Source organism: Myxocyprinus asiaticus, chromosome 29 (assembly GCF_019703515.2).
Source record: "Myxocyprinus asiaticus isolate MX2 ecotype Aquarium Trade chromosome 29, UBuf_Myxa_2, whole genome shotgun sequence".
NCBI lineage: Eukaryota > Metazoa > Chordata > Actinopteri > Cypriniformes > Catostomidae > Myxocyprinus > Myxocyprinus asiaticus.
This window is the reverse complement of record NC_059372.1, coordinates 6,686,926-6,710,763: the sequence shown is the minus strand read 5'-3', so window position 1 is coordinate 6,710,763 and position 23,838 is coordinate 6,686,926. Positions and strand designations below refer to the sequence as shown.

Genomic DNA, 23,838 nt, shown 5'->3' with positions numbered 1-23,838 from the left:
TGTTTATGGGAATTTTTGACCATTCTTCCAGAAGCGCATTTGTGAGGTCAGACACTGATGTTGGACGAGAAGGCCTGGCTCGCAGTCTTCGCTCTAATTCATCCCAAAGGTGCTCTATCGGGTTGAGGTCAGGACTCTGCGCTGGCCATTCAAGTTCTTCCACACCAAACTCGCTCATTCATGTCTTTATGGACCTTGCTTTGTGCACTGGTGCGCAGTCATGTTGGAACAGGAAGGGGCCATCCCCAAACTGTTCCCACAAAGTTGGGAGCATGGAATTGTCCAAAATCTCTTGGTATGCTGAAGCATTCAGAGTTCCTTTCACTGGAACTAAGGGGCCAAGCCCAGCTCCTGAAAAACAACCCCACACCATAATCCCCCCTCCACCAAACTTCACAGTTAGCACAATGCAGTCAGACAAGTACCGTTCTCCTGGCAACCGCCAAACCCAGACTCGTCCATCAGATTGCCAGATGGAGAAGCATGATTCGTCACTCCAGAGAACGCGTCTCCACTGCTCTAGAGTCCAGTGGCGGCGTGCTTTACACCACTGCATCTGACGCTTTGCATTGCACTTGGTGATGTATGGCTTGGATGCAGCTGCTCGGCCATGGAAACCCATACCATGAAGCTCTCTACGCACTGTTCTTGAGATAATCTGAAGGCCACATGAACTTTGGAGGTCTGTAGCGATTGACTCTGCAGAAAGTTGCCTGTCATTTTACGTCGCCTACCACTTCGTGGCTGAGTTGCTGTCATTCCCAGTCGCTTCCACTTTGTTATAATACCAATGACAGTTGACTGTGGAATATTTAGTAGCGAGGAAATTTCACGACTGGACTTGTTGCACGGGTGGCATCCTATCACAGTACCACGCTGGAATTCACTGAGCTCCTGAGAGCGGCCCATTCTTTCACAAATGTTTGTAGAAGCAGTCTGCATGCCTAGGTGCTTCATTTTATACACCTGTGGCCATGGAAGTGATTGGAACACCTGAATTGAATTATTTGGATGGGTGAGCGAATACTTTTGGCAATATAGTGTGTATATATATATATATTTTAAATTGCACAAAATTTTTTCATTTAATGAATACACTGAAACTCGTTGTGAATTAAGCATTTGGAAGAAGAAGAAAAAAAAAATTTTTTTTTTTTTTTGGGGTTGTACTTGCTTGTTTTGATTATTGGGGGGGGTTACCTAACCTCCCTCCCCCCTGGAATCTACACCCCTGGTTGTGTTAAATCATGAGTGATTTAATGATATCATACTAGCTGGGACATATTACCCTTGCAGTCTCACTATTGGCTGATTCAGTGGTTGAGGGTGGCCATTTTTGGTCAACATCACTGTAGTCCTTATTTCACAACACTTAAGTGTCATCTCAGTCAGCACCTATGAATCAGTCTTAGACTTTGCTGAAAGTTGCTTTTAGCATCTTTATAAAAAGCTCTCACTGTTACACAAGTCCTGCTCTTTGCTAAGAATTTTTTGACACTTAAGTCAAAGCTTAAGACTATTCGTAGGAGCATTTCTGATAAGTTTTATGCATACGGTTCCTGTGGTCCCAGTCTATAAATTCTAGAAAGTTCCTTAAGCTAAACATAGAGCCATGCCTGTTTGAACTGGCTTTTTCAGGTCTGTTCCTGTACGGGTTTCTCCCGCAACTATGCTTTCACGATAAATGTGTGTTCAGCCGTTATTCTAATTCATCACATTTGACGTCTTTAATCTGTTTTATTTAGTTTTTGACCATAGACTGAACACTAGCACAGTAGCAAAATGTCTGAGGTGCTAGCTATTGCTGTTCAGTTACATCCAGAGATGATTTAAAGTTTTCTGTATTGATTTCCATATTGTTTTGCTAATCTTGTATTTTTATTATTTGAGTATTTTCATTAACACGTTTTAAATTGGTAGTGGCGCTATTTTAGTTTTTTGTTGTGTACATTTTTTTTCAGTGTGCATATTATCCATCCATATTCTATACTTGACCAGGCCTAACTCTGTCTGACCTCATTGACTCCTGTTCATTCAATGAAGAATATGCAAATGAAATATTACCAAGAGATTAATTTTATTCTTTATGCTGCAAACGAAGTAAAGCAATCCATGTTCTGATAAACATGCCTCAAAATTAAAGTTGATCCAGTCATGGGCAGCCCAAAGACAAAATAACAATACATCTTATAATTTCTATTGTCTCTGTATAGACTTATGCAGTGTATATCACATTCACTGTATAAATGATCTAATTTCTGGTTAAGAGTATGATGCGTTTTCTCTGAACTATAAAACATGATAATTACAATGGAGCACCATGAATAACTTTTCGGAAAGATTTATAAGACTAGAAAATAATGGAAAGTTTTTGAAGTTTTGTCTCAGATGTGATCAGAGGTTTGAAGGGTACATTATAAAAGGTCATTTGAACAGATTCAACCACAGAGTTAAGCCAGTTCTATATGTATTTCCTGGATGCTTTATCTTCTGATACTACAACAATTCAATTCATTCAATTAAAATCTGAAGCATTTACTCACATCAAGATGCTTACCGTTATATTGTGTAGTCAAGGTTCTTCAGTGTGGCCACATAAGAAATAAAACATGGATATTTTTCAGAAATATGAGCACATATTTATATTAGCAAGAAAACCCAGAGGACAGATTTGAAACGAAAATATAAAACTTTGAATAGTGTCCGATGGTGAGCATGTTTTGTACAAGTCTCAATTCTCTTGATATCATGAACTCAGTCGGAAGCGGAGTAATTAAAAATTTTAATCCCATATTCAGTCTCTTCCAAAACCACATAATATGCAAATCTAGTCCTTTAAAGCAGAAAAACTAAAAATCTACTGATGTAACACAAAACAAAGGGTGTTGCGTTTTCACAGCAAAGTCACTCAAAGCAAATATTCCACACTTTGAATCAGATTTAATTATCGACCGATGAGTTTGGTCGCACTGACATTTCGTTCTTGCAGCAAAAATCGTATTGGCTGCCATAAAACCAAAAGAAACTGCACAAATATGGGTGAGAGCTCAGCTGGCGGGCTGGTGGGCTAGAATCGTCATCCAGTTGGTTTCTCAATCTCTGGCTCCTCTCGTGGTTGTTTTGGAGCCATTCTGATCTTAGAGGGACTTTGAGTCTTTAGAGGGGCAGGTTTGGTGGTGAAGGGGTCAGATTTAAGGGACTAGACCATTAGTCAGCGGAAAAGAGATCTCCAGCAGATGGGAGTGGGGCAAGACCACCAGTAACGTTGGGTAAGAGAGAAAGATCTGGAAGACTTTGGATGTGCGACTTCAGTTCCTTCCGCACTTGTGTGACGCGAGCAAGTTTCTGCTTGTATTCCTGCAGCAACAACAACAGATAATGGATTCATTGATCAGTCAATGTATACCAGACATTTAAAAGCAATTAGTAATGCATTGTGTTAAAGGAATAGTTCACCCAAAAAAGAAAATGCTGAGTCGTTCCAAACCCGCATGACTTTCTTAATTTTGAAGAACGTCCGGGTCGCTTTATTCCATAAAACAAGCTTCAAAATTGGACAAAAATCATAACCATAAACGTATCATGTCAGTAGTTCGTATGGCTCATGTGCATATTACAAGTCTTCTGAAGTCATATAATAGCTTTATGTGAGAAATGGACCACATTTTAAGTTGAGGCATGAATAAGGAAATATTTACATTTAAGTCTGTTCCTCACACAAAAACACATGGCTTTAGAAAACTTGGAATTTAGCATATGAGTCATGTGGACTTCTTTTATCATGTTGAAAGCCAATTTATTATTATTATTCTGAGAGCAAACTTAAAAAGAGCAACTCCTCCTGAAGCATTTAAGCCACATCCACCAAACCAAAGTCTAAAGTGGTCTCTAGGTGTTCTGATGAGGTCTAATGAGGTCTGGTGTGGTCTACAGTGGTTTCTTGGAGATCTAATGTGGTCTGAAGTAGTTTCTTATGAGGTTAAATGGAATCTGAAGAGGTCTAATGTGGTTCCTTTGAGGTCCAATGGGACTTGAAGTTGTGCAAAAGGGGATGAAGTGGTTTAAAGTGGTCTCTGTGGGTTTTCATGTGGTCTACTATGGTTTTTTTGGAGGTCTGATGTGGTCTGAAGTAGCTTCTTGGGGATCTGAAGAGGTCTAATGTGGTTTCTTGGAGGTCCAATGGGATTTGAAGTCATGTAAAAGGGGCTGAAGTGGTTTGATGTGGTCTCTGTGGGTTCTAATGTGACCTAAAGTGGTTTCATGGAGGTCTGATATGGTCTCTAGTGATTCTGATGAGGTCTAATGTGGTCTAATATGGTTTAAGGGGGTCTGAAGTGGTCTTCTGTGGTTTATATGGGGCTGTTGATGTCTAATGCAATCTGTTGTGGTCTAATGTGGTCTTTCTGAGTTGTTATTGGTCTGTCTGACTTTGTCTCACTGAAATACCTGTATAACCTTCAAACTTTAAGCTTTTAAAACTGTTTTAAACTTTCAGTCAAGGCTTTAAGCCACCATCAAAGTCTACAAACTTTATCTATCTATTTTTACCTACTTTTTGTCCTTTCAGTGAATGGCTTGGACGTTCCGCTGGAAAAAAGTTTTCCTCAGATGAAAGAAAGTCAAACGGGTTTGGAATGACATGAGGGTGAGTTAATGATTTTTTCCCTTTAAAGCAGTTAGGACTCTCATACCTCCAGTTTCTTCTCCCTCTCGTTGAGCGCCTCCTTCTGGCTTTGGATGTATTCTGTAAGCATGCGGGCCAACTGCCTTCGGTCCTCTAATTCGGCCGCCAAACGTCCGTTATACTCTGCCAGCAGCAGACACGCCTCGTCCACTGTCTTTGAAAGTTTATCTGCGGCTTCTTTATCTGCAGAAAGCAGAACACAGAGATACACTTCCAGTCAGAGAGGTCACAAGGGTCATGTCTAGAAGGTAACCCCCCTGGTTGCCCAAAGTCTCGCTGTGTTTATTTGGAGTCCCAGAGAAACCCTACACCTACCCCTAAACCTAATCTCAACCCTACTTCTTAATATAACCCTAAACCTAAACTTAGTAACAGCAAACGAGTATCTCTCGCGAGACTTAGGCTGCTGGGGTGCTACCTTCTAGAGACAGCCAGTCAAAGGCTGTGTCATTCTAGCATTATGAACAAAAAACTAGTTTGAAACCTTTGGGTTTTCTAATTAAACTATTTAGGCCCTCTCCAGACTAAATCAACTGAATTATAGGGCTAGGTATTGATAAAGATTTCCAGATTTGATTGGATTCTGATTCAAAAGCTCTCAATTCGGTATTTCCTACTGGATATATTTAAGTTATGTCGTCCAATTTTGCTTAAATAAAATGATGTCAAAATTACAAAATTAAGCTAAAACAGATTTTATGCACTCTAACCAAGCCCTAACAATCAAAACCAATCATAGACATATCCTAAAAACATGAGATATGGGGTCTGGGACAATAACCAGATTTTTAATTTTGTAGATAAAACACCATGATGTGTTAGATGTTTAAAATCAGCTGGAAGTCCATTCCAGTAATGGGTTGCTTTAAAAGCAAAAGCCCAAAAGCACCCTTTCACTAATGGTATTTCACAATCACCCCAATCGCATATATATATTTTGTTACATGTTTATTGTTTACATGCATAATTTGTACTATTTACATTAGGGGTGGGTAAAAATATTGATTTCCCGATGGATCGCAATCTTAATTTGAATGAGCTTGATATCGATTCTTAAATCCCAAGAATGATCTTTGACTCTACATGCAACCTTTACTACAATGAGAGGAAATCACTTGCATTTGCAACCAAATTCTGCACTAAATGTGACTAAAAATGTACAGTTGTGCTCAAACGTTTGCATACCCTTGGAGAATTGGTAATAAATGTACCATTTTTAAAGAAAACATGAGTGAGCAGGCAAAACACATTTCTTTTATTTCTTATGGGATTCATATTCAACTGTAGGTTATAACAGAATGGCACAATCATAAAACAAAACATGGTAACAAAGAAAAAAATGAAATGACCCCTGTTCAAAAGTCTGCATACCCATAGTTCTTAATACTGTGTATTGCCCCCTTTAGCATCAATGACAGCGTGCAGTCTTTTGTAATAGTTGTCTATGAGGCCCCAAATTCTTGCAGGTGGTATAGCTGCCCATTCGTCTTGGCAAAATGCCTCCAGGTCACGCAAAGTCTTTGGTCGTCTTGCATGAACCGCACGTTTGAGATCTCCCCAGAGTGGCTCGATGATATTAAGGTCAGGAGACTGTGATGGCCACTCCAGAACCTTCACCTTTTCAAATTAAATCAAATCAAATCAAATCACTTTATTGTCACACAGCCATATACACAAGTGCAATGGTGTGTGAAATTCTTGGGTGCAGTTCCGATCAACATAGCAGTCGTGACAGTGATGAGACATATACCAATTTACAATAACATCAAATTAACACAACACAATTTATACATCTGTTATACACATAATTACACTCAACAATATACAAATAATAACATACACTGTACAGTATACAATACGCACTATATAGATACACATTATTAAATAAAAATTAAAAATAAAAATATATTAAAAAAAGTATATATATATAGAATGTACAGTAGGTTGTATTGTACTGTATTGACATTCAGGCTGTCGGTTGATAGTCAGTTGTTAAGAGAGAACATAATATAATAATAATAATATAATTTATGACAGTCCGGTGTGAGATATAAGAGTAAGGGTAATAAAGTGCAGTGCTGATGTATTTTGATCGTGGGAGATCAAGAGTTCAGAAGTCTGATTGACTGGGGGAAGAAGCTATCATGGAGTCGGCTGGTGCAGGTCCTGATGCTGCGATACCGCCTACCTGATGGTAGCAGTGAGAACAGCCCATGGCTCGGGTGGCTGGAGTCTCTGATGATCCTCCGAGCTTTTTTCACACACCGCCTTGTATATATTTCCTGGAGGGAGGGAAGCTCACCTCCGATGATGTGTCTGGCAGTTCGCACCACCCTTTGCAGTGCTTTGCGGTTGTGGGCGGTGCTATTGCCGTACCAGGCGGAGATACAGCCAGTCATGATGCTCTCTACAGTGCAGGTGTAGAACCGTGTGAGGATGTGGCGGTTCATTCCAAACTTCCGTCTCAGGAAGAAGAGGCGCTGATGAGCCTTCTTCACAATGACTTCAGTGTGGACGGACCATGTGAGTTCCTCAGTGATGTGGACACCCAGGAACTTGAAGCTGCTGACTCTCTCCACTGGTGCTCCATTGATGGTGATGGGACTGTGTTCTCTGTCTTTTCTTCTGAAGTCCACCACAAGCTCCTTTGTCTTACTGACGTTGAGGGAGAGGTTGTGCTCCTGACACCAGTGTGTCAGGGTGTGCACCTCCTCTCTGTAGGCTGTTTCATCATTGTCAGTGATCAGACCTACCACCGTCGTGTCATCAGCAAACTTAATGATGGCATTGGAGCTATGTGTTGCCACACAGTCATGTGTGTACAGGGAATACAGAAGTGGGCTGAGAACACAGCCCTGCGGGGCTCCAGTGTTGAGGGTTAGTGATGAGGAGATGTTGCTGCCTATTCTAACCACCTGGCGTCTGCTTGACAGGAAGTCCAGGATCCAGTTGCACAGCGAGCTGTTTAAGCCCAGAGCCCTGAGTTTCTCATCTAGCTTGGAGGGCACTATGGTGTTGAATGCTGAGCTGTAGTCTACAAACAGCATTCTCACACAAGTGTTCTTTTTTTCCAGGTGGGAGAGAGCAGTGTGTATTGTAGATGCAATGGCATCATCAGTGGAGCGGTTGTTGCGGTAAGCAAACTGCAGCGGGTCAAGATTGAGTGGCAATACAGAGCAGATGTAATCTCTGATTAGTCTCTCAAAACATTTGCTGATGATGGGGGTCAGAGCAACAGGACGCCAGTCATTTAAACAAGTTATTTTTGGTTGTTTTGGTACAGGCACAATGGTGGGTGTTTTAAAGCATGTGGGGACTACAGACAAAGAGAGGGAAAGGTTGAAAATGTCCGTAAAAACACCAGCCAGCTGGTTCGCGCACGCTCTGATGACGCGGCCCGGAATGCCGTCTGGGCCCGCGGCTTTGCGGATATTCACCCGTCGGAAGGATCGGGTTACATCCGCTACAGAGACGGAGAGTGAACTAACCTCTGTAGCTTCAGCTGCGAGAGCTCTCTCCGTGAGGGTGGTGTTATTTCCCTCGAAATGATCATAAAAAGTATTTAGCTCATCCGGTAGAGAGGCAGCAGTGTTCATGGCGGAGTTTTTATTCCCTTTAAAGTCCATGATGATGTTAATTCCCTGCCACATGCTTCTAGAGTTGGTGGTGTTAAACTGTCCTTCAATCTTGCTCCTGTACTGGCGTTTTGCGGTTCTAATAGTTTTTCGGAGGGCATAACTGGCTTGTTTATGCTCCTCCTCGTTCCCGGAATTAAAAGCGGAGGTCCGCACATTAAGTGCCGCGCGAACATCGCTATTGATCCATGGATTCTGATTCGGATAGATCCATATTGTCCTGGTCGGAATCACTTCCTCTACGCACGTTCTGATGAAACACATTACGCTATCAGCGTAAAGCTCGATGTCGTCATCAGAGGCGGACCGGAACATCTCCCAGTCCGTGTGATCAAAACAGTCTTGTAGCGTAGAATCTGATTGGTCTGACCAGCACTGGATCGTTCTGAGGGTGGGTGCCTCCTGTTTCAATTTCTGCCTGTAAGTGGGCAGAAGCAGAATGGAAGAGTGGTCCGATTTGCCAAATGGTGGGCGGGGGAGGGATTTGTAGCCATCCCGGAACGGAGAGTAGCAATGGTCCAAAACCCGGTCCCCTCGTGTGTTGAAACTAATGTGCTGGTGATATTTTGGTGCAACTGATTTCAAACTGGCTTTATTAAAGTCCCCGGTCACAATGAACACGGCCTCAGGGTGCGCGGTTTCCTGCTCACTTATACTCCCATACAGTTCCTTGATTGCCCGGTCTGTGTCGGCTTGTGGCGGGATGTACACAGCAGTGATAATGATCGCTGTGAATTCCCTCGATAGCCAGAATGGTCGACACAGAAGCATGAGAAATTCCAGATCAGGAGAGCAGAAAGACTTGATAGAATGTACGTTCCTCTGATCACACCAGGATTTGTTGATCATAAAACATACACCACCTCCTCTAGTTTTACCTGAGAGGTCTTTCGCTCTGTCCACTCGGTGCACGGAGAACCCCACGGGTTCAATGGCTGAGTCTGGAATCTCCGCAGACATCCAAGTTTCTGTTAGGCAGATAATGCAGCAGTCCCTCGTCTCTCGTTGGAAAGAGATCCGCGCTTTCAGCTCGCAGAGCTTGTTATCCAGAGACTGAACATTTGCCAGTAGAATAGTGGGTAGTGGGGGTCGATTTGCGCGGCGTCTTACTCTGATGAGAACGCCGGCTCTTGCTTCACAGTGGGGATGGTATTCTTTTCACTATAGGCCTTGTTGACCCCTCTCCAAACATAGCGCTTATGGTTGTGACCATAAAGCTCTATTTTGGTCTTGTCACTCCAAATTACAGTGTGCCAGAAGCTGTGAGGCGTATCAAGGTGTTGTCGGGCATATTGTAACCGGGCTTTTTGGTGGCATTGACGCAGTAAAGGCTTCTTTCTGGCAACTCGACCATGCAGCTCATTTTTGTTCAAGTATCGTCGTATTGTGCTCCTTGAAACAACCACACCGTCTTTTTCCAGAGCAGCCTGTATTTCTCCTGAGGTTACCTGTGGGTTTTTCTTTGTATCCCGAACAATTCTTCTGGCAGTTGTGGCTGAAAACTTTCTTGGTCTACCCGACCTTGACTTGGTATCGAGAGGTCCCCGAATTTTCCACTTCTTAATAAGTGATTGAACAGTACTGACTGGCAATTTCAAGGATTTGGATATCTTTTTATATCCTTTTCCATCTTTATAAAGTTCCATTACCTTGTTATGCAGGTCTTTTGACAGTTCTTTTCTGCTCCCCATGGCTCAGTATCTAGCCTGCTCAGTGCATCCACGTGAGAGCTAACAAACTCATTGACTATTTACACACAGGAACTAATTGCAATTTTAAAAAGCCACAGGTGTGGGAAATTAACCTTTAATTGCCATTTAAACCTGTGTGTGTCACCTTGTGTGTCTGTAACAAGACCAAACTTCTGAGCACAACTGTATATATTTGGCAACTGGCTGGTAAATGTTTACACTTCACTCACCAGTAATTGTGTAGTATAGTGGTAGAGCATTCAGCAGCGAGATCCTTTCACTGAGTGTTGAGAGTAAAAGTTGTTTCTATAACATGTGTACAAAGACGAGATCCAATTTGTCATTAAATAATGTCAATTTTAATACCCTTTCTGTTCTTTATAGTCAATTGTTGATCAAAAACATTTAGTTCTAATCATGAATAGCACATAAGAGATTAAAGCCATTTGAGTCTATCTTGTTAACATGCGCTCATTTACAGACACTCTTTACAGAAGTGACAGTTTTGTTAAAGAGACAGTACCGGTTTTTAACACGTGTTCAACAAATCAATGTAAATACTTGTAAATAGTACAAATTATACAATCAAATAATATATGCAATATAATATCATATTTATTGATTAAATACATTGATTTGTTCATTTTTAAAGCTAAAATGTGACCAAAATTGTAAATAAAAAAAAACTAATAAAACATGATTAGTAAAATTCATATTTTCGTAATTTACCTAGTTAGAAGGTCCCCTGTATAATTAACAGCATTAGCTGGGAAAGAATTTCTTTCAAATGTAAGCAAAAGGGACATTATAACTCAAATATACCCATATGAATCAAATGGAGAGCTTGTGAATCGGAAACGAGAAATCTGTATCAATACCAAGCTCTAATTTTCATTGAGTTGTAGAACAAGTACTAAAATGGTACCGTCTCTTTACAGTGGCAGTTCAACGAGCGTCTCACAGAAGTGTTTCGATTAAGCGCAAATTAACAAGAGTGGAGTCGCGTGGCTTAATTACTGTATTGGTGCTTTGGTGATTAGAATTAAATGCTTCTGTTTTTGTTGTTTTTGATCAACAACTGAATGTAAAGAACAGAAAGGGTATTAAAATAGACATTATTCAATGACAAATGGATTGCATGGATCTCGTCTTTGGACACACAATAAGGCTGATTTATACTTTTGCGTCAAACCTATGCCGTAACCTGACATGCACCTTGTGACGACGCAGACCACAACAGTTTTGATTGGTCCGTATTGTAACCAGAGACCGTCCCCCAGCATAACAAAAAAAGATATCTGAGGAAGCGGTGTATTTTCTCCAAGATTATTTAAAAATCTATGCATCGGGGGGCCTGGGTACCTCAGTGAGTATTGACGCTGACTACCACACCTGGAGTCCTGAGTTTGAATCCAGGGTGTGCTGAGTGACTCCAGCCAGGTCTCCTAAGCAACTATATTGGCCCGGTTGCTAGGGTGGGTAGAGTCACTTTGGGGTAATCTCCTCGTGGTCGCTATAATAGGGTTCTCGCTCACGGTGGGGCGCGTGGAGAGTTGTGCGTGGATGCCGCGGAGAATAGCGTGAAGCCTCCATGTCTCCACGGTAATGCGCTCAACAAGCCACGTGATAAGATGCGTGGATTGACGGTCTCAGAAGCGGAGGCAACTGAGATTCGTCCTCCGCCACCCAGATTGAGGTGAGTAACTGTGCCACCACGAGGACTTGGAGCACATTGGGAATTGGGCATTCCAAATTGGGGAGAAGAAAAGAACTTCTATGCATCATATCATATTGTATTTGGAGAATCGTTTTCATTGGGAACATTTGGTTTGTTTAATGGAGTTAGTAGCGAAAAGCACAAAAACACATCTGTTAACAACTTAAGAACTTTTGACTTTTTTCTCTGGGCTTTAACTCAATATATATTTAGTATGTGTGACACAATACTTGTCGTATTTTATTCGAGAACTTTCCGATTTGTATGATGTTTTGACAGAATGTTTGAGAGTGGCAAATATTTCATAAGTTATGAGACTTGATATGTCACTTCTGTGTAAGCAAATTAAAAAGCACCTGTTAAGAGTTGATTATTTTGCCTATATTGTATTGTAACACCCCCTTTGTGTTGGTCAAGCAAGCAATTATTAGGCAAGGCAAGGCACAGAGCATCAAAAGCATGCCAAAACATGTATTTTTTATATTTTAAGTGACTCAAGAGCAAGCATAAAGTAAATGGCTGATTTATTTTCGCTGCATGGCAGACAAAATGTATAATTAATAATATGTACTGAAACATGTTCACATACTTTGATAAATTTCCCCTTAATCTTTGGGCTGCCGCCCGCAAATTTTTACCTCAAATTTAAAAGCTAAACATTCACACATACTTTGGACAAATTGCAAAAAAAATTGGTCACATTTTTCAGAGAACCACCCAAAAAAAAAATAAAAAAAATAAAAAACTCCAAATATTCATAAATAATATTGTATGTGTCCTAATATTTTTTGTTGTCCTAACTTTGTAAACTCAACCTCACGTTTAAAAGTCTCATTTAATTCCACTAGGTGGCAGAAAGCACTAGGAAAAATAATTTTTCTCTGTCACATTCCATCACAATATACAGATCTGAAATGTAGGTGGCGCTGTACTGCATTTTAGCCCTCACAGATGTGCTCGTCCATAGACATTCAGTCTGATTTTCAGTTCAAGCACCGCCCTTGTTGTTTCATTGAATATCATAGCATCTGAGTGGACTTGAAGCTCAAACTACAGTAGGTATCATTAGAAAGCTGAGATCCTCCCCTTTGAAATGATATGAAACATTTTATCATCAATAGTAGAAAACATATTTTCTGATCATTTGTTTTGCATGCTTTTCCTTCTGGATGGCATATTTTGTTCTGGACATCTAAGATATAACATTGGATTATTCAGCCAAGCAAGCTCGCAGACAAGTTACCAATGGCTTATTTTTTAGAGAGGTTTCTAAGGTAAAAGCAGATATAAAGTTGAGCTATTTGGGGCTAACAGCAGCAGTTATCGGAGCATAAAAGAGACGTTTGTATTTGATGACTTACAGAAATCATATTTCACTTTGTGGTTCTTTTGAAAACAAAATTAACTGTTCAGTCACATTCCTGAGAGTGAGAGCTTTCATTTGATATATGATTTGTCCATTTACAGTATATGCTATGTGAAAGACGTTTATTTTTATATAAATATTTCTACCCCATTACCTCTGGGGGGCGCTAATTTTCAACACGAATGATTTGAGGCCTTATTTTGATATTTTAGGTAACATACATGCAGAAGTGATGGTTATCTTTGAAAAGTTGAGATTCTAAGCTTTATAATGATACCTCATATGCCTGACTTATATATACGGAGACTTTAACGTTTTAACCGTGAACATTTTTTATTAATGCTATAATAATTTAACATACTTTTGAATCCACGAATTGCATTGCTTTTGTTTAAACATGAAATGTATAATTATTTCAGATATGAAGGCTGTGTTCTCAGAACGACACAGACATACCAACGCAGAACTATAAATGCGAACCACCACGTTGGCTACTACACAGAGCCTACGTCGTAGTTTAGACGCAGAAGTATAAATCGGCCTTTACACGGAACGAGTCAAACCAAACTTTTACTCTCAACATGCTAATAACAGGCATTGTTTTGTCGCATAGTGCAAAATTTGTTCAAACATGCAAGTTATTTACTAGCACTGTAGAGGGTTGTGCATATAGGATTATTAAGAATTGATATCGGGATCACTCAAATGAAGATCTCGATTCATCGGAAAATGAATATTTCGAGTTTTCATCTGATATTAACATGCGTCTCGTGCACCTCAATTTCACGAATGCGTCCAGGACAATAGGGACGGACCGCCTACTCATCTGTAGGGCTGAAACGATTAGTCGGCATTATCGACAACGTCGACAATACAAAACTGTCGACAAAAATTTCCGTTGTCGAATAGTCGCTTGATCTCATTTAACGTAACATGAGATCACATTAAACTCTAATGATGGCGTGTGAGAGCAGCACTGCAGTTCACGACTGACTGAGGAGAGGAAGAATTACACAGATCACAGATGCACTCTAAACTTTCACAGATTCAGGTGACGAAGATCGCAAAGAATGAGGGAATTATACAAAAATACAAAATAAGTCAATACAGAAGCACTCTCGTTGCCGGAGCTCTTTAAAAGGAAACACCCCGGCGTTACATCTTTAATACAGTTATATTTAATGTGTTATAGCTTTATTAAAGTTCAAATAATACAGACGCAGGTCATGTAAATAACTACAAACTCTGAAACTGTCATTTCTCTGTGCGGTCAGCACCTCTTCTATGAGCTGCGTGAAGTGTCCCGATCTTTGGGGGAGAGATTGAAACTGCACCGGCTGATGCACACTCTGTCGCGGGGACGCTCGTCCCTCGAGCGCACACACTTAATGCAGCTAGATTATAACGTGATGACTCGTGACTTATTGAATCATAATATATGTGTCACTGTGCATTTCTTATCATGAAGACAATTGGCAATACGCAGCTTTATTAATAAGAGAGAGTTTGTTTTTTTGTGAGTTAAAGATGAATTGAAGTGAACAGAAAGCTGAGAGAGGGAAGTCTTCGCCCCATTATGATTTGGTTTTGTTTTGGCTTGTTTTCCAATATAAATATCTAAAACTCCTTTAAAACAACGTACATTTACTTTAGCAGCTATACTGCAGAAGAAAAACGTGTTATCTGAGAATGTTGAATATAATATTAAAAATACAAATATTTTAAAATATCTAAAAATCCTTTAAAAAAAGATGCATTAATCTGAGAAGCAGCATATAAGATATTTAGACTTGATATTAGAGAATAGATCTTGAATAGAAGTATATTTTGTCTTTACTGCACTCGCAGAAGTATAAACAAGTGAAAAAATACACGTATATTTAAGATACAGTCTCTTAAAGCAAGTCTAAATATCTTATACGTTGCTTCTCAAGTAAATGTATCTTGTTTTAAGGATTTTTAGACAATTTTAAATGGAAAACAAGACAAAAACACTTGATAATATATACTGTATTGTTCGCTCATAGTTCCATACATTACTTACTGTGTGGAGGTATGGGGTCATACATATAAAGCCAACATAAATCCAATATATATATATATTACAGAAGAGAGCAATAAGGATTGACTATTACGAATCAACAAATATATTATTTATTGAATTGCACGCTTTAAAATTTGTTGATTTAGTTGATATTTACACTGCACAGATAATGTATAAAGTATATAAAAATTGACTTCCAAATTGTATTCAGAGGCTGTTTGAAATAAGAGTATAAACTAAGGGGAATGTACATGTTTAAAAAAATAAGAGCAAGAACTAATATAAAAAATAGATGTATATCTGTTAAAGGGGTAAACCTATGGAATAATTGTGACAAGGAATTAAAAATGTGTAGTTCACTTTGTAAATTCAAGAAAATGTTTAAAAATAGGGTGATAAATTACTATATAACTCAATATGAATAATTTGTGTATGTAATATTTAAACTATTGTATTAATGTCTGAAATGTGTACCTTTGTAGTTATGTATGTACATTTTGGGAAATGTCTTATGTAACTGTTTTGTTTATCTTGTATGAATCAAATTCATTGAGAAAAGTGATGCTCATTAGATAAATATGTAAAAAGGGTAGGCACAATAAGCAAAGGCTTCAGCCTACACCTTTTTTGCTTTTTATGTACATTTTAATTTATTATGAAAAATTGTACTTGAGGAACAAAATAGATTTTTTGAAATTGAAATTGAATTGAAAATAACAAGAGGATTTTTTTGCAGTGAATTTCTTTACTAAATCAAACTTAATAAAAAGTATTTTTTTCCCTTTAATTAAGTGAATGTCATTTAGAGGTGTTTTTAAAAGATGATTTTGTCCTCTTTAATGTTAGTAAGCACGTTTAATACAACCTTTTAAGTCGGGGCACAAGCTGAATAATTGTTGCAATAATCGGCAAATAATCGTTAGATTAATCGATTAACAAAATAATCGTTAGTTGCAGCCCTACTCACCTGTCAATCATCCCTTTAGCTAAAACAAGGTTTATGCTTTAAAAAAAATAAATTCTGATTAAACTACTGCTGTCAGTCGATTACAATCGCATTAATCACGATTAATCGCATACTTTTTCATAGTTAATTGCGATTAATCACAGATTTTTAAAGTGCTGAAATTTGACTAAATATACTCCTTTTTCTGTCAAAATGCACTTATTCTTAGGAAAGAAAACAAAACAAAATGTAACAATATAATGCTTTATTAACATTTTTCAAACAAAGCCTTACACAATATAAAAACAATGCACTAAAATAGCACCAATTCAAGTAACATTAAACTTTTCCCAAAATCTAAGTGGGAGTTTGACTAATTGAAAGAACTAGTCCCCACATAGGTTTAGTATTCATTGCAATGGGCATTCAATCTCTTAAACTCTCATCATCCACAATATTAATCTGCCAGTAGACTGTGGCTATCCACTTTGCTACAGGAATCGTGAGGCCGCATTCATGATTCACATCGTGGCATCAATGCCAGCCTCAAGCGCCGCTTTGAACTCCACATGAAAAGCGCTTGCATTTTAGTGATAGTTAAGACTTGATGTGCTTCTGTGGTAATTAAATTGCACCTTTCAGAGGCTGCAAGGTACTTGATTTCAATCACAAGTCCCATTTGGCCTTGTTTTGTACAACAAATAGCGTTAAGAGGTCCTTTCTCCATCATCTGATCACTAACATGGCTGTTGTGTGTCAGTGAAATGACTCCGGGCAGACACATATTAATGGTAAATGTGTTAATCGTGATTAAGAAAAATGAAAGCGTTAACTTTAACAGCTCTACATTAAATCAGTTGTAAAAGCGCTTACATACAGTATACACGCACAAGATGTGATTGCAGATCAAGAATGTTCTTCCTGTGAAACCTCAGACTCCGGTCACCTGTCAGGACTTACCTGTGATCTTCTCTAAAAGAGAAACGTCCTGCACCTCCTGTGGAAGAGAGGCGATCTTCTGTCTCACAGCAGCATCACCTGACGCTGCGTTCTCCAGATCCTGCAGTGCTTTCACCAGTTCTTCTGTCTGTGAAGTCATGAGAACTTTCATTGCATCTTTTTTTTCATTCAATGAAAGTGAATGGTGACTGAGACTAACACTTAGCCTAACATTTCCTTTTGTGTTCCAAGGAAAAAAGTCATACGGGTTTAGTGTAAATGACAGAATTTATCCCTTTAAGCTCGACAGACACGCTTCACCTTGAAAAAACTGGTGAGAATCACTTTTCTCTGTGTAAATATCCATGGCTAAATCTTTAAAAATATTCGTACCAGTTGAGGAGCTGCTACATCGGTCTCATGGGGGGAGTAGTGACCTCTGTAATCATCATCTTCCTCCTCCTCTTCCTCTTGCACCTTCTGGTAGCTTCTCTTCAGTTTTTTCCTGTCATCTGCCAAGTATAAAGTGAAAGTCAATTCATGGCTATGGACATTCATAATAAAATCCCAAGTCTTTCAGGAACCCGATAAAACATGTAATAAATGCCAAATAAATGGTGCATGGTGCTGACCTGCAGACTTGTGTTTGGGGCTGTCAGAGTCTTCGATGGCCAGTTTGAGCTGCTGGATGAAGTCAGAGCGGTAGAGACTGCGCTCCTGCCAAATATTCAACAATCTCTCCATGTGCTTCTTAGAACCATCATCCCCATCTCTGACACAGATAAAGACAGACAGAGAGAATAAAGGTGAGACAGGACAGCTGAATTATTTTAAATACATAGGACGTTAAAGGCGAGTTTACCGTGCAACATGCGAACAGGCATCAACCAAGACGCTTTCAAAGTCTTTTGTAAACTCAGGACCCTTTTTCTTACTATTCTGAATGACATCATTAGCCAGATACAGGAACGTCAACTTCCTGCTGCTTTTAGCTGAAAAACAAACATACAAAGAATGAGATATTGTATTTATTTACAAGAGTTAGTTCACCACAACATGAATATTCTCTCATTATTGACACAAATCCATATGACTTTCTTCTGTGCAACACAAAAGGGGCAAACGAAGAGATGTTTAGCGGAATGTTCATGCTGCTCTTTTCCATACAACGAAAGTGAATAGGGATTTTTGCTGTAAAGCTACAAAATGGCACAAGTATTCCAAGTCTTTTGAAGTCGCACAATAGCTTTGACTGAAATGTAAAAGCCCAAAGTATACTTCGGTTTTGATGCGAACGCTCAGACTTTCAAAGTATACTTCATTTGACTGTTGGTACATGTGCGCTACTAGGGCTGCAACTAATGATTATATTGATAATCGATTAATCTAACGATTATTAGAGCGATTATTCGACTTTCCGGGCGATTATTGCAACGATTATTCATTTGCACTTAACTGCCAATTTAGCTTGTGCCCACAGTAAAAAGGTTGTATTAAACGTGCTTACTAACAATAAAGAGAACAAAAGCATCTTTTAAAAACACCTCTAAATGACAATCAAAACAGTACTTGAGGATTTCAATTAAGTTTAATTTAGTAAAAAAAAAAAAATCACTGCAAAAAATCCTATGGTTATCAAGTGTTTTTGTTTTGTTTTCCATTTAAAAATATCTAAAAACCCTTAAAACAAGACACATTTACATAAGCAACATATTACTTTCAGAGAATATATCTTGAATATAAGTGTATTTTTTCCACATGTTTATACTTCTGCCAGTCCAGTAAAGACAAACTACACTTATATTCAAGATATATTCTCTAAAAGCAAGTCTTAAACTCTGAAATTCTCATTCTGCATGCGGAAAGTCTGACAAACACGAACGCAAATGAGATTTGAGAGCTACAACAGAGGGGAAGATTATCAGTGAACAACAACTTAAATTTTATAACACATATTGTGGAACTTTTGTGTCTCTTTTTGTCTGTTTTGGAGCTTGGCGGTATAAATCACCATCCACTTTTCTTGTACGGAAAGTAGAGAATCTTTTGTGTTCCACCGAAGAAAGAAAGTCATACGGGTTTGGAACAACAGGAGGTGAGTAAATAATGAAATCATTTTTGAGTGAACTATCCCTTTCAATACAGAGGTAAAAAAAAGTGAGAAAGTCATAGCAGGTATTCCAGTGCTATATTTTCAGTTGATTTGTTTGTTGTATTTAAAGCTTTTTTAAGTGTTTAAACTTAAAGTACCCATTTCAAGTAATTTTTAAATAAAACAATGCACAAAATTTAACCAAACAAATTGGATATATTAGCTTTAAAAAAGGTGACTTTAGCCAAAAGGTGAGTAGTTTGCATCCCTGAGTACAACATTATTATCATGTTCGAAAACAACCTACCCATTATGAAAAAAGTAACATTGTATTACAATGAAATATAACATAGGAAAGCCAATTCCCTGGTATTCTTTAAAGGACCTTACATTATCATGGTATATATCAAAGTACCATGGTACTACCCCAGTACTTTTTTGTAAAGGACTCATTGACTATGAATTCACTTTGGAAAAGCAAAATATGACCTGCTGATGCCAACCAAACTCACAATCCTTAAAGGATTAGTTCACCCAAAAATGAAAATTCAGTCATTGTTTACTCACCCCAGTGTTGTTATAACCCCATATGACTTTCTTAGTTTTTCTTAACACAAAGGGAGAAATTGTGCTGAGTGATGTCATACAATGGCAGTTTATAGTGACTACCTCTTCAAGCTTCAAAAGAATGCAAAACATCAGGGTTCCCACTCTTTTCAAGGCACACATTTCCAGGACACTTTATGCACACAACAAGTGTAATATTTAAGCAGAAATGCATTCGTCCATTTTAATCAACAGTAGTTTCTCACCTCCAGATAAGCAGTTTGCTCCATGGCCCATTGTGATTATTAATCCCTGTAAATCTGTGATTTAATTAAATAAATACATAGTCTGCATGTGCTGCGCACTTCAGAGTGCTCTCTGTCATTTCACACACACAAGAGTGCACGTGATGATCATGATGAGGTGTTTTCACTGTATGAGCGGTCGGCTCTACACATTCATTTTGAAGCACGCATCACTTGCAGATTATTTATTTAGTCAATTAAACCAGATACTTTTTTAGTTTAATTATCACAATAGGACATATCACAATTTTATTTTGATTAATTGTGCACTCAAACATTCATTTTCATTCAAACATGTCACAGAGGGGCGCATTTATGAGCTTGCCACTCAAGAAAGTGGAAGATGTGCACAATAAACATCGAAAACATTTATTTGAAAGAGAAAAAAATGGCAATTGTTTTGATTGCAGAAAATAAAAAGAGGACTCATTTATGTTTAGGTCTTAGCGTTTTTTGTTGTGAATGTAATTACTGTAGTTCAATAACTGGGGTCTCTGGATACTCGGAAACGATAAGGTAATAATTAATAAAAATAAATGATGAGACATTCAATATCTCTTCATAAATTTGGACAGTTTTTAAATATTTATTGTAGCTTTGTACTCTCAAAGACATCATTTGTGAGGCAAAAACATGTGTGAAAAACACCTGGTGTGAAGTTGGAGCCGAGGTTGCACTGCTGCGTCACTTCATAGACTTCAATGTATTCGGCAGCACTGATGCATGTGAACGCCCCTCAACATGTATAAACATCAGTTACTTTTACGCATTAATAGCTCTTCCGCCCTTTTCTCTCCTTGATGAACAAAGTAGACTCACATGCCGATGCTGAAGTAAACTAACAACATGCCCCTTACATTCAGTCGGTCGGTACATGTACCAGGTCATTCCGTTTGTTTATTAATAAGAAGTTTCACGAGTGGGTGCCGCTTCTTACTGTTCACGCGCTGCTGTAGCCAAGCACGCGATTGGCTGTAGCTGTAACCAATCAAGCGATCTGCCTAGGTTTGACTGTGATTGCCAAGCACACGACTGGCTGCTGCTGTAATCAATCATGAGGGTGTAAGCGCCCTTAACCACTGATGATGTTTCACAATCCACAGCCGCCAGCAGAGACAAAACAATATGAATTTATGTATTTGACTCCTATTCTCAGTCCCGATCATTACCATGTTTTTGTGCATGTAACCTTGCTAGCAACACAGTCAAACATTTTATTCTACTGAAATATTTCCCAGGACAAATAGTTATTTTCCAGGACATTTAGGTATTTTTCTATTTTTTCGTGAATTTTCTATGACTGGAAAACTGCATTGCAGAATTCCAGGTTTTCCAGGACAGGTGGGAACCCTGATCATTCAGAAGTCTAATAAATTATTCCATGAGACTCATGATTGTTATGAAAGCATACGATAAGCATTGATGAGAAACAAACCGAAATCGAATGTATTATTTAGTGAAACTGTTGACCGACCATTATTCTCCTGTTCCTGTTCATGAGTCTGCATGCGAGCTTTAGAGCTCTTCGCACGAGAGCAACAGTAATTACACAGCATGCATGAGATGGGGCGTTCAAGTGAAAACTTGCTTCATTTCGCTTTAACAGGACCACCAGCGATATTAACAACAGAAAACACAACATGGCTGCACACAAAACAGTGAACAGAACTTACTAAATATGTCTGAAGAGTTTGTAGTCAAAGAATAGATGCATTTCTATGCCCAGCCTTAGAATCAACAGTGAGATGGAGTAGGCGGGAATGTCCGTCACCTCTTCTCAATTCTGAATCGGTAAGTATTTGTAACAGACCAAAAGAGAGTGAGATCTCCGCAAAAACATTCAGTAATTGCAACATTCTCAGCCAAAATCAAGTAGTTTTTAACCGGCTCATGAGATGCTGGCTTTAATATACTGTTACGAGAAAGTTTTTGGACCGGTGCCTGTTCAAAAAATAGAAAACAAGCAACGATAGAATGTACCATCGCTCATCACTGCTGGTTAGGACAAACACTTAGATTAACATAGAAAAGATACCTTTTATCGCGTGTCGTTTGCCGTCAGTTTAGGAAACGGTGTGACTGTGTCTGCCTGTAGCCTCCTCTTTGTTTCTGTTTGATTTCCAAGTATTCTGTTAAAAAAAAACAAGGCTGGGCATAGAAATGCATCAATTCTTCGACTACAAACTCTTCAGACATGTTTAGTAAGTTCTGTTCTCTGTTTTGTGTGCAGCTGTGTTGTGTTCTGTTGTCGCTATCGCTGTAGCGGACCTATTTTTAGATACACAAAACGAGTTTTCTCTTGAACACCCCAATATCGCGAGGGCGCTGCGTGAACTGTTGCTCTCGTGCCCTAACATGAATGCGCACAGGCCAGCAACGGTCAGTGAACATTTTGACTAAATAATACATTCGATTTCTGTTTGTTTCTCACCAAACCTTATCGTATGCTTTCATAACAATCATGAGTCTCATGGAATCATTTATTAGACTTTTGAATTATACTTTTGTGCCCTTTTGAAGCTTGAAGATGTAGCCACCATAAACTGCCATTGTATGACATCACTGAGCACAATATTATTTCACAATTTCTCCCTTTGTGTTAAGAAAAAAAAATAAAGTCATATAGGGTTATAACAACACAGGGGTGAGTAAATCTGAATTTTCATTTTTAAGTGAACTATCCCTTTAACTGTTCCAACAGATCTGAGTGTTCCCTGAAAGCTGCAGCTGATAACTCATGAGTGACAGCAGCAGCACAGTAAATCTCTCTTACCCTTCTTCAGTTCTCTGTGCCACACTCGCACTATGAGCGATGAATGTTTGCGGTGGTGTATGATCCACAGTGAGAGAGTCTGAACGCTCTGCTGCGAGTTACTGAGCTCAGACAGCTTCTTCTCCAGAGCAGACTCAGAGAAAGACGACATGCTGGACGCTCTCTCCAACAACTCCCTACAAAAAAACAGATCAGGTTGAAAACAAACTTTAAACACTGAGAATGGCATGTTTAGCTCAAGAAGGTTCAAGAGCAACTTATGGAGTTAATAGGAAAGTCTGGTCAGGTTTACAAAGTGTATGGGCGGTTGCTATGTAAATGACATATGGTGTGAAACACTATACTTCATTACGTCTTGTATAATTATTATACAGGGTGTTTTTATGATCTCATGGAATATTTGTACTTTTAAAAATCAGTTTGTCACACCACAGGACTATTTAAAATGAACTATGGGAAGGCAAAAATCTTGATGTTGAAAAAAAAGTCATGTCCATGTTATTTGTCAGCTACCTATATAAATAGGATATAGTTGCATTAATTTTTGTTATGAAATTAAAATGCATAAATTAAAAAAAATATTTTGAGTGTATTTAAACGTGTGACAGTCACATCCAACTATTATAACTATACAGTTTGGTTGTACATTAACATTATATATATGATTAGAATATAGTTTGATTTTAATTATACTCTGCACTCAATGTATAGTTACCGTAAATGAGTTATTGATTTGGTTGAACATCTGATTAGTTTGCATATGCAACCCATCAATCAGACAATTATTATAACAATAAATACAATATATCAACTAAATAAGTAGCTAAAAGAAAGGGCTAAATATAGTCTTACCTGTGAGCCGTTTTGAACGTCTAATCTGGATTCAACTCCAATATGGCACAAAACACGCGGACACCACTTCAATATGCTGTAACTGCAAATCGGTGATGTCGATGCGGACGAAATAAAGCAGAATCGATTAATATTATGCGAATGCGAGGGTTAGTTCCTCGATACTTTTGCAGAGTGTTTAATTTAAACACGTTGAGATTTGGCTGCAAGTTTCTCTCGCGGCTGATAAACAAACGAGCGTCGCGCAG

The 23,838-nt window shown here is 38.7% G+C and overlaps 1 protein-coding gene across 1 annotated transcript; it reads right to left on the bottom strand.

The window, feature by feature from the left end:
- Window positions 1-2,065: 2,065 nt before the first annotated feature.
- Window positions 2,066-23,826, bottom strand: LOC127419634 (regulation of nuclear pre-mRNA domain-containing protein 1B-like). The gene is made up of 8 exons (XM_051661195.1): window positions 23,591-23,826; window positions 22,739-22,914; window positions 17,885-18,014; window positions 17,655-17,794; window positions 17,416-17,534; window positions 17,044-17,170; window positions 4,692-4,867; window positions 2,066-3,357 (listed from the first exon to the last, which is right to left on the bottom strand). Exons 2-8 carry the CDS (start codon window positions 22,887-22,889, stop codon window positions 3,208-3,210), a joined length of 993 nt encoding a protein of 330 aa, XP_051517155.1. The 5' UTR covers window positions 22,890-22,914; window positions 23,591-23,826; the 3' UTR covers window positions 2,066-3,207.
- Between the last annotated feature and the right edge of the window lie 12 nt (window positions 23,827-23,838).

Bases quoted from the DNA above. Each gene is read 5' to 3' on its own strand.
- LOC127419634 (XM_051661195.1), bottom strand. From the start codon at position 22,889: ATGTCGTCTTTCTCTGAGTCTGCTCTGGAGAAGAAGCTGTCTGAGCTC. The intron at 17,535-17,654 runs GTCAGCACCATG...TATACTTGGCAG, and splicing joins CCCCAAACACAAGTCTGCAG to ATGACAGGAAAAAACTGAAG. The intron at 4,868-17,043 runs GTAAGTCCTGAC...TGCTTTCTGCAG, and splicing joins TCTTTTAGAGAAGATCACAG to ATAAAGAAGCCGCAGATAAA.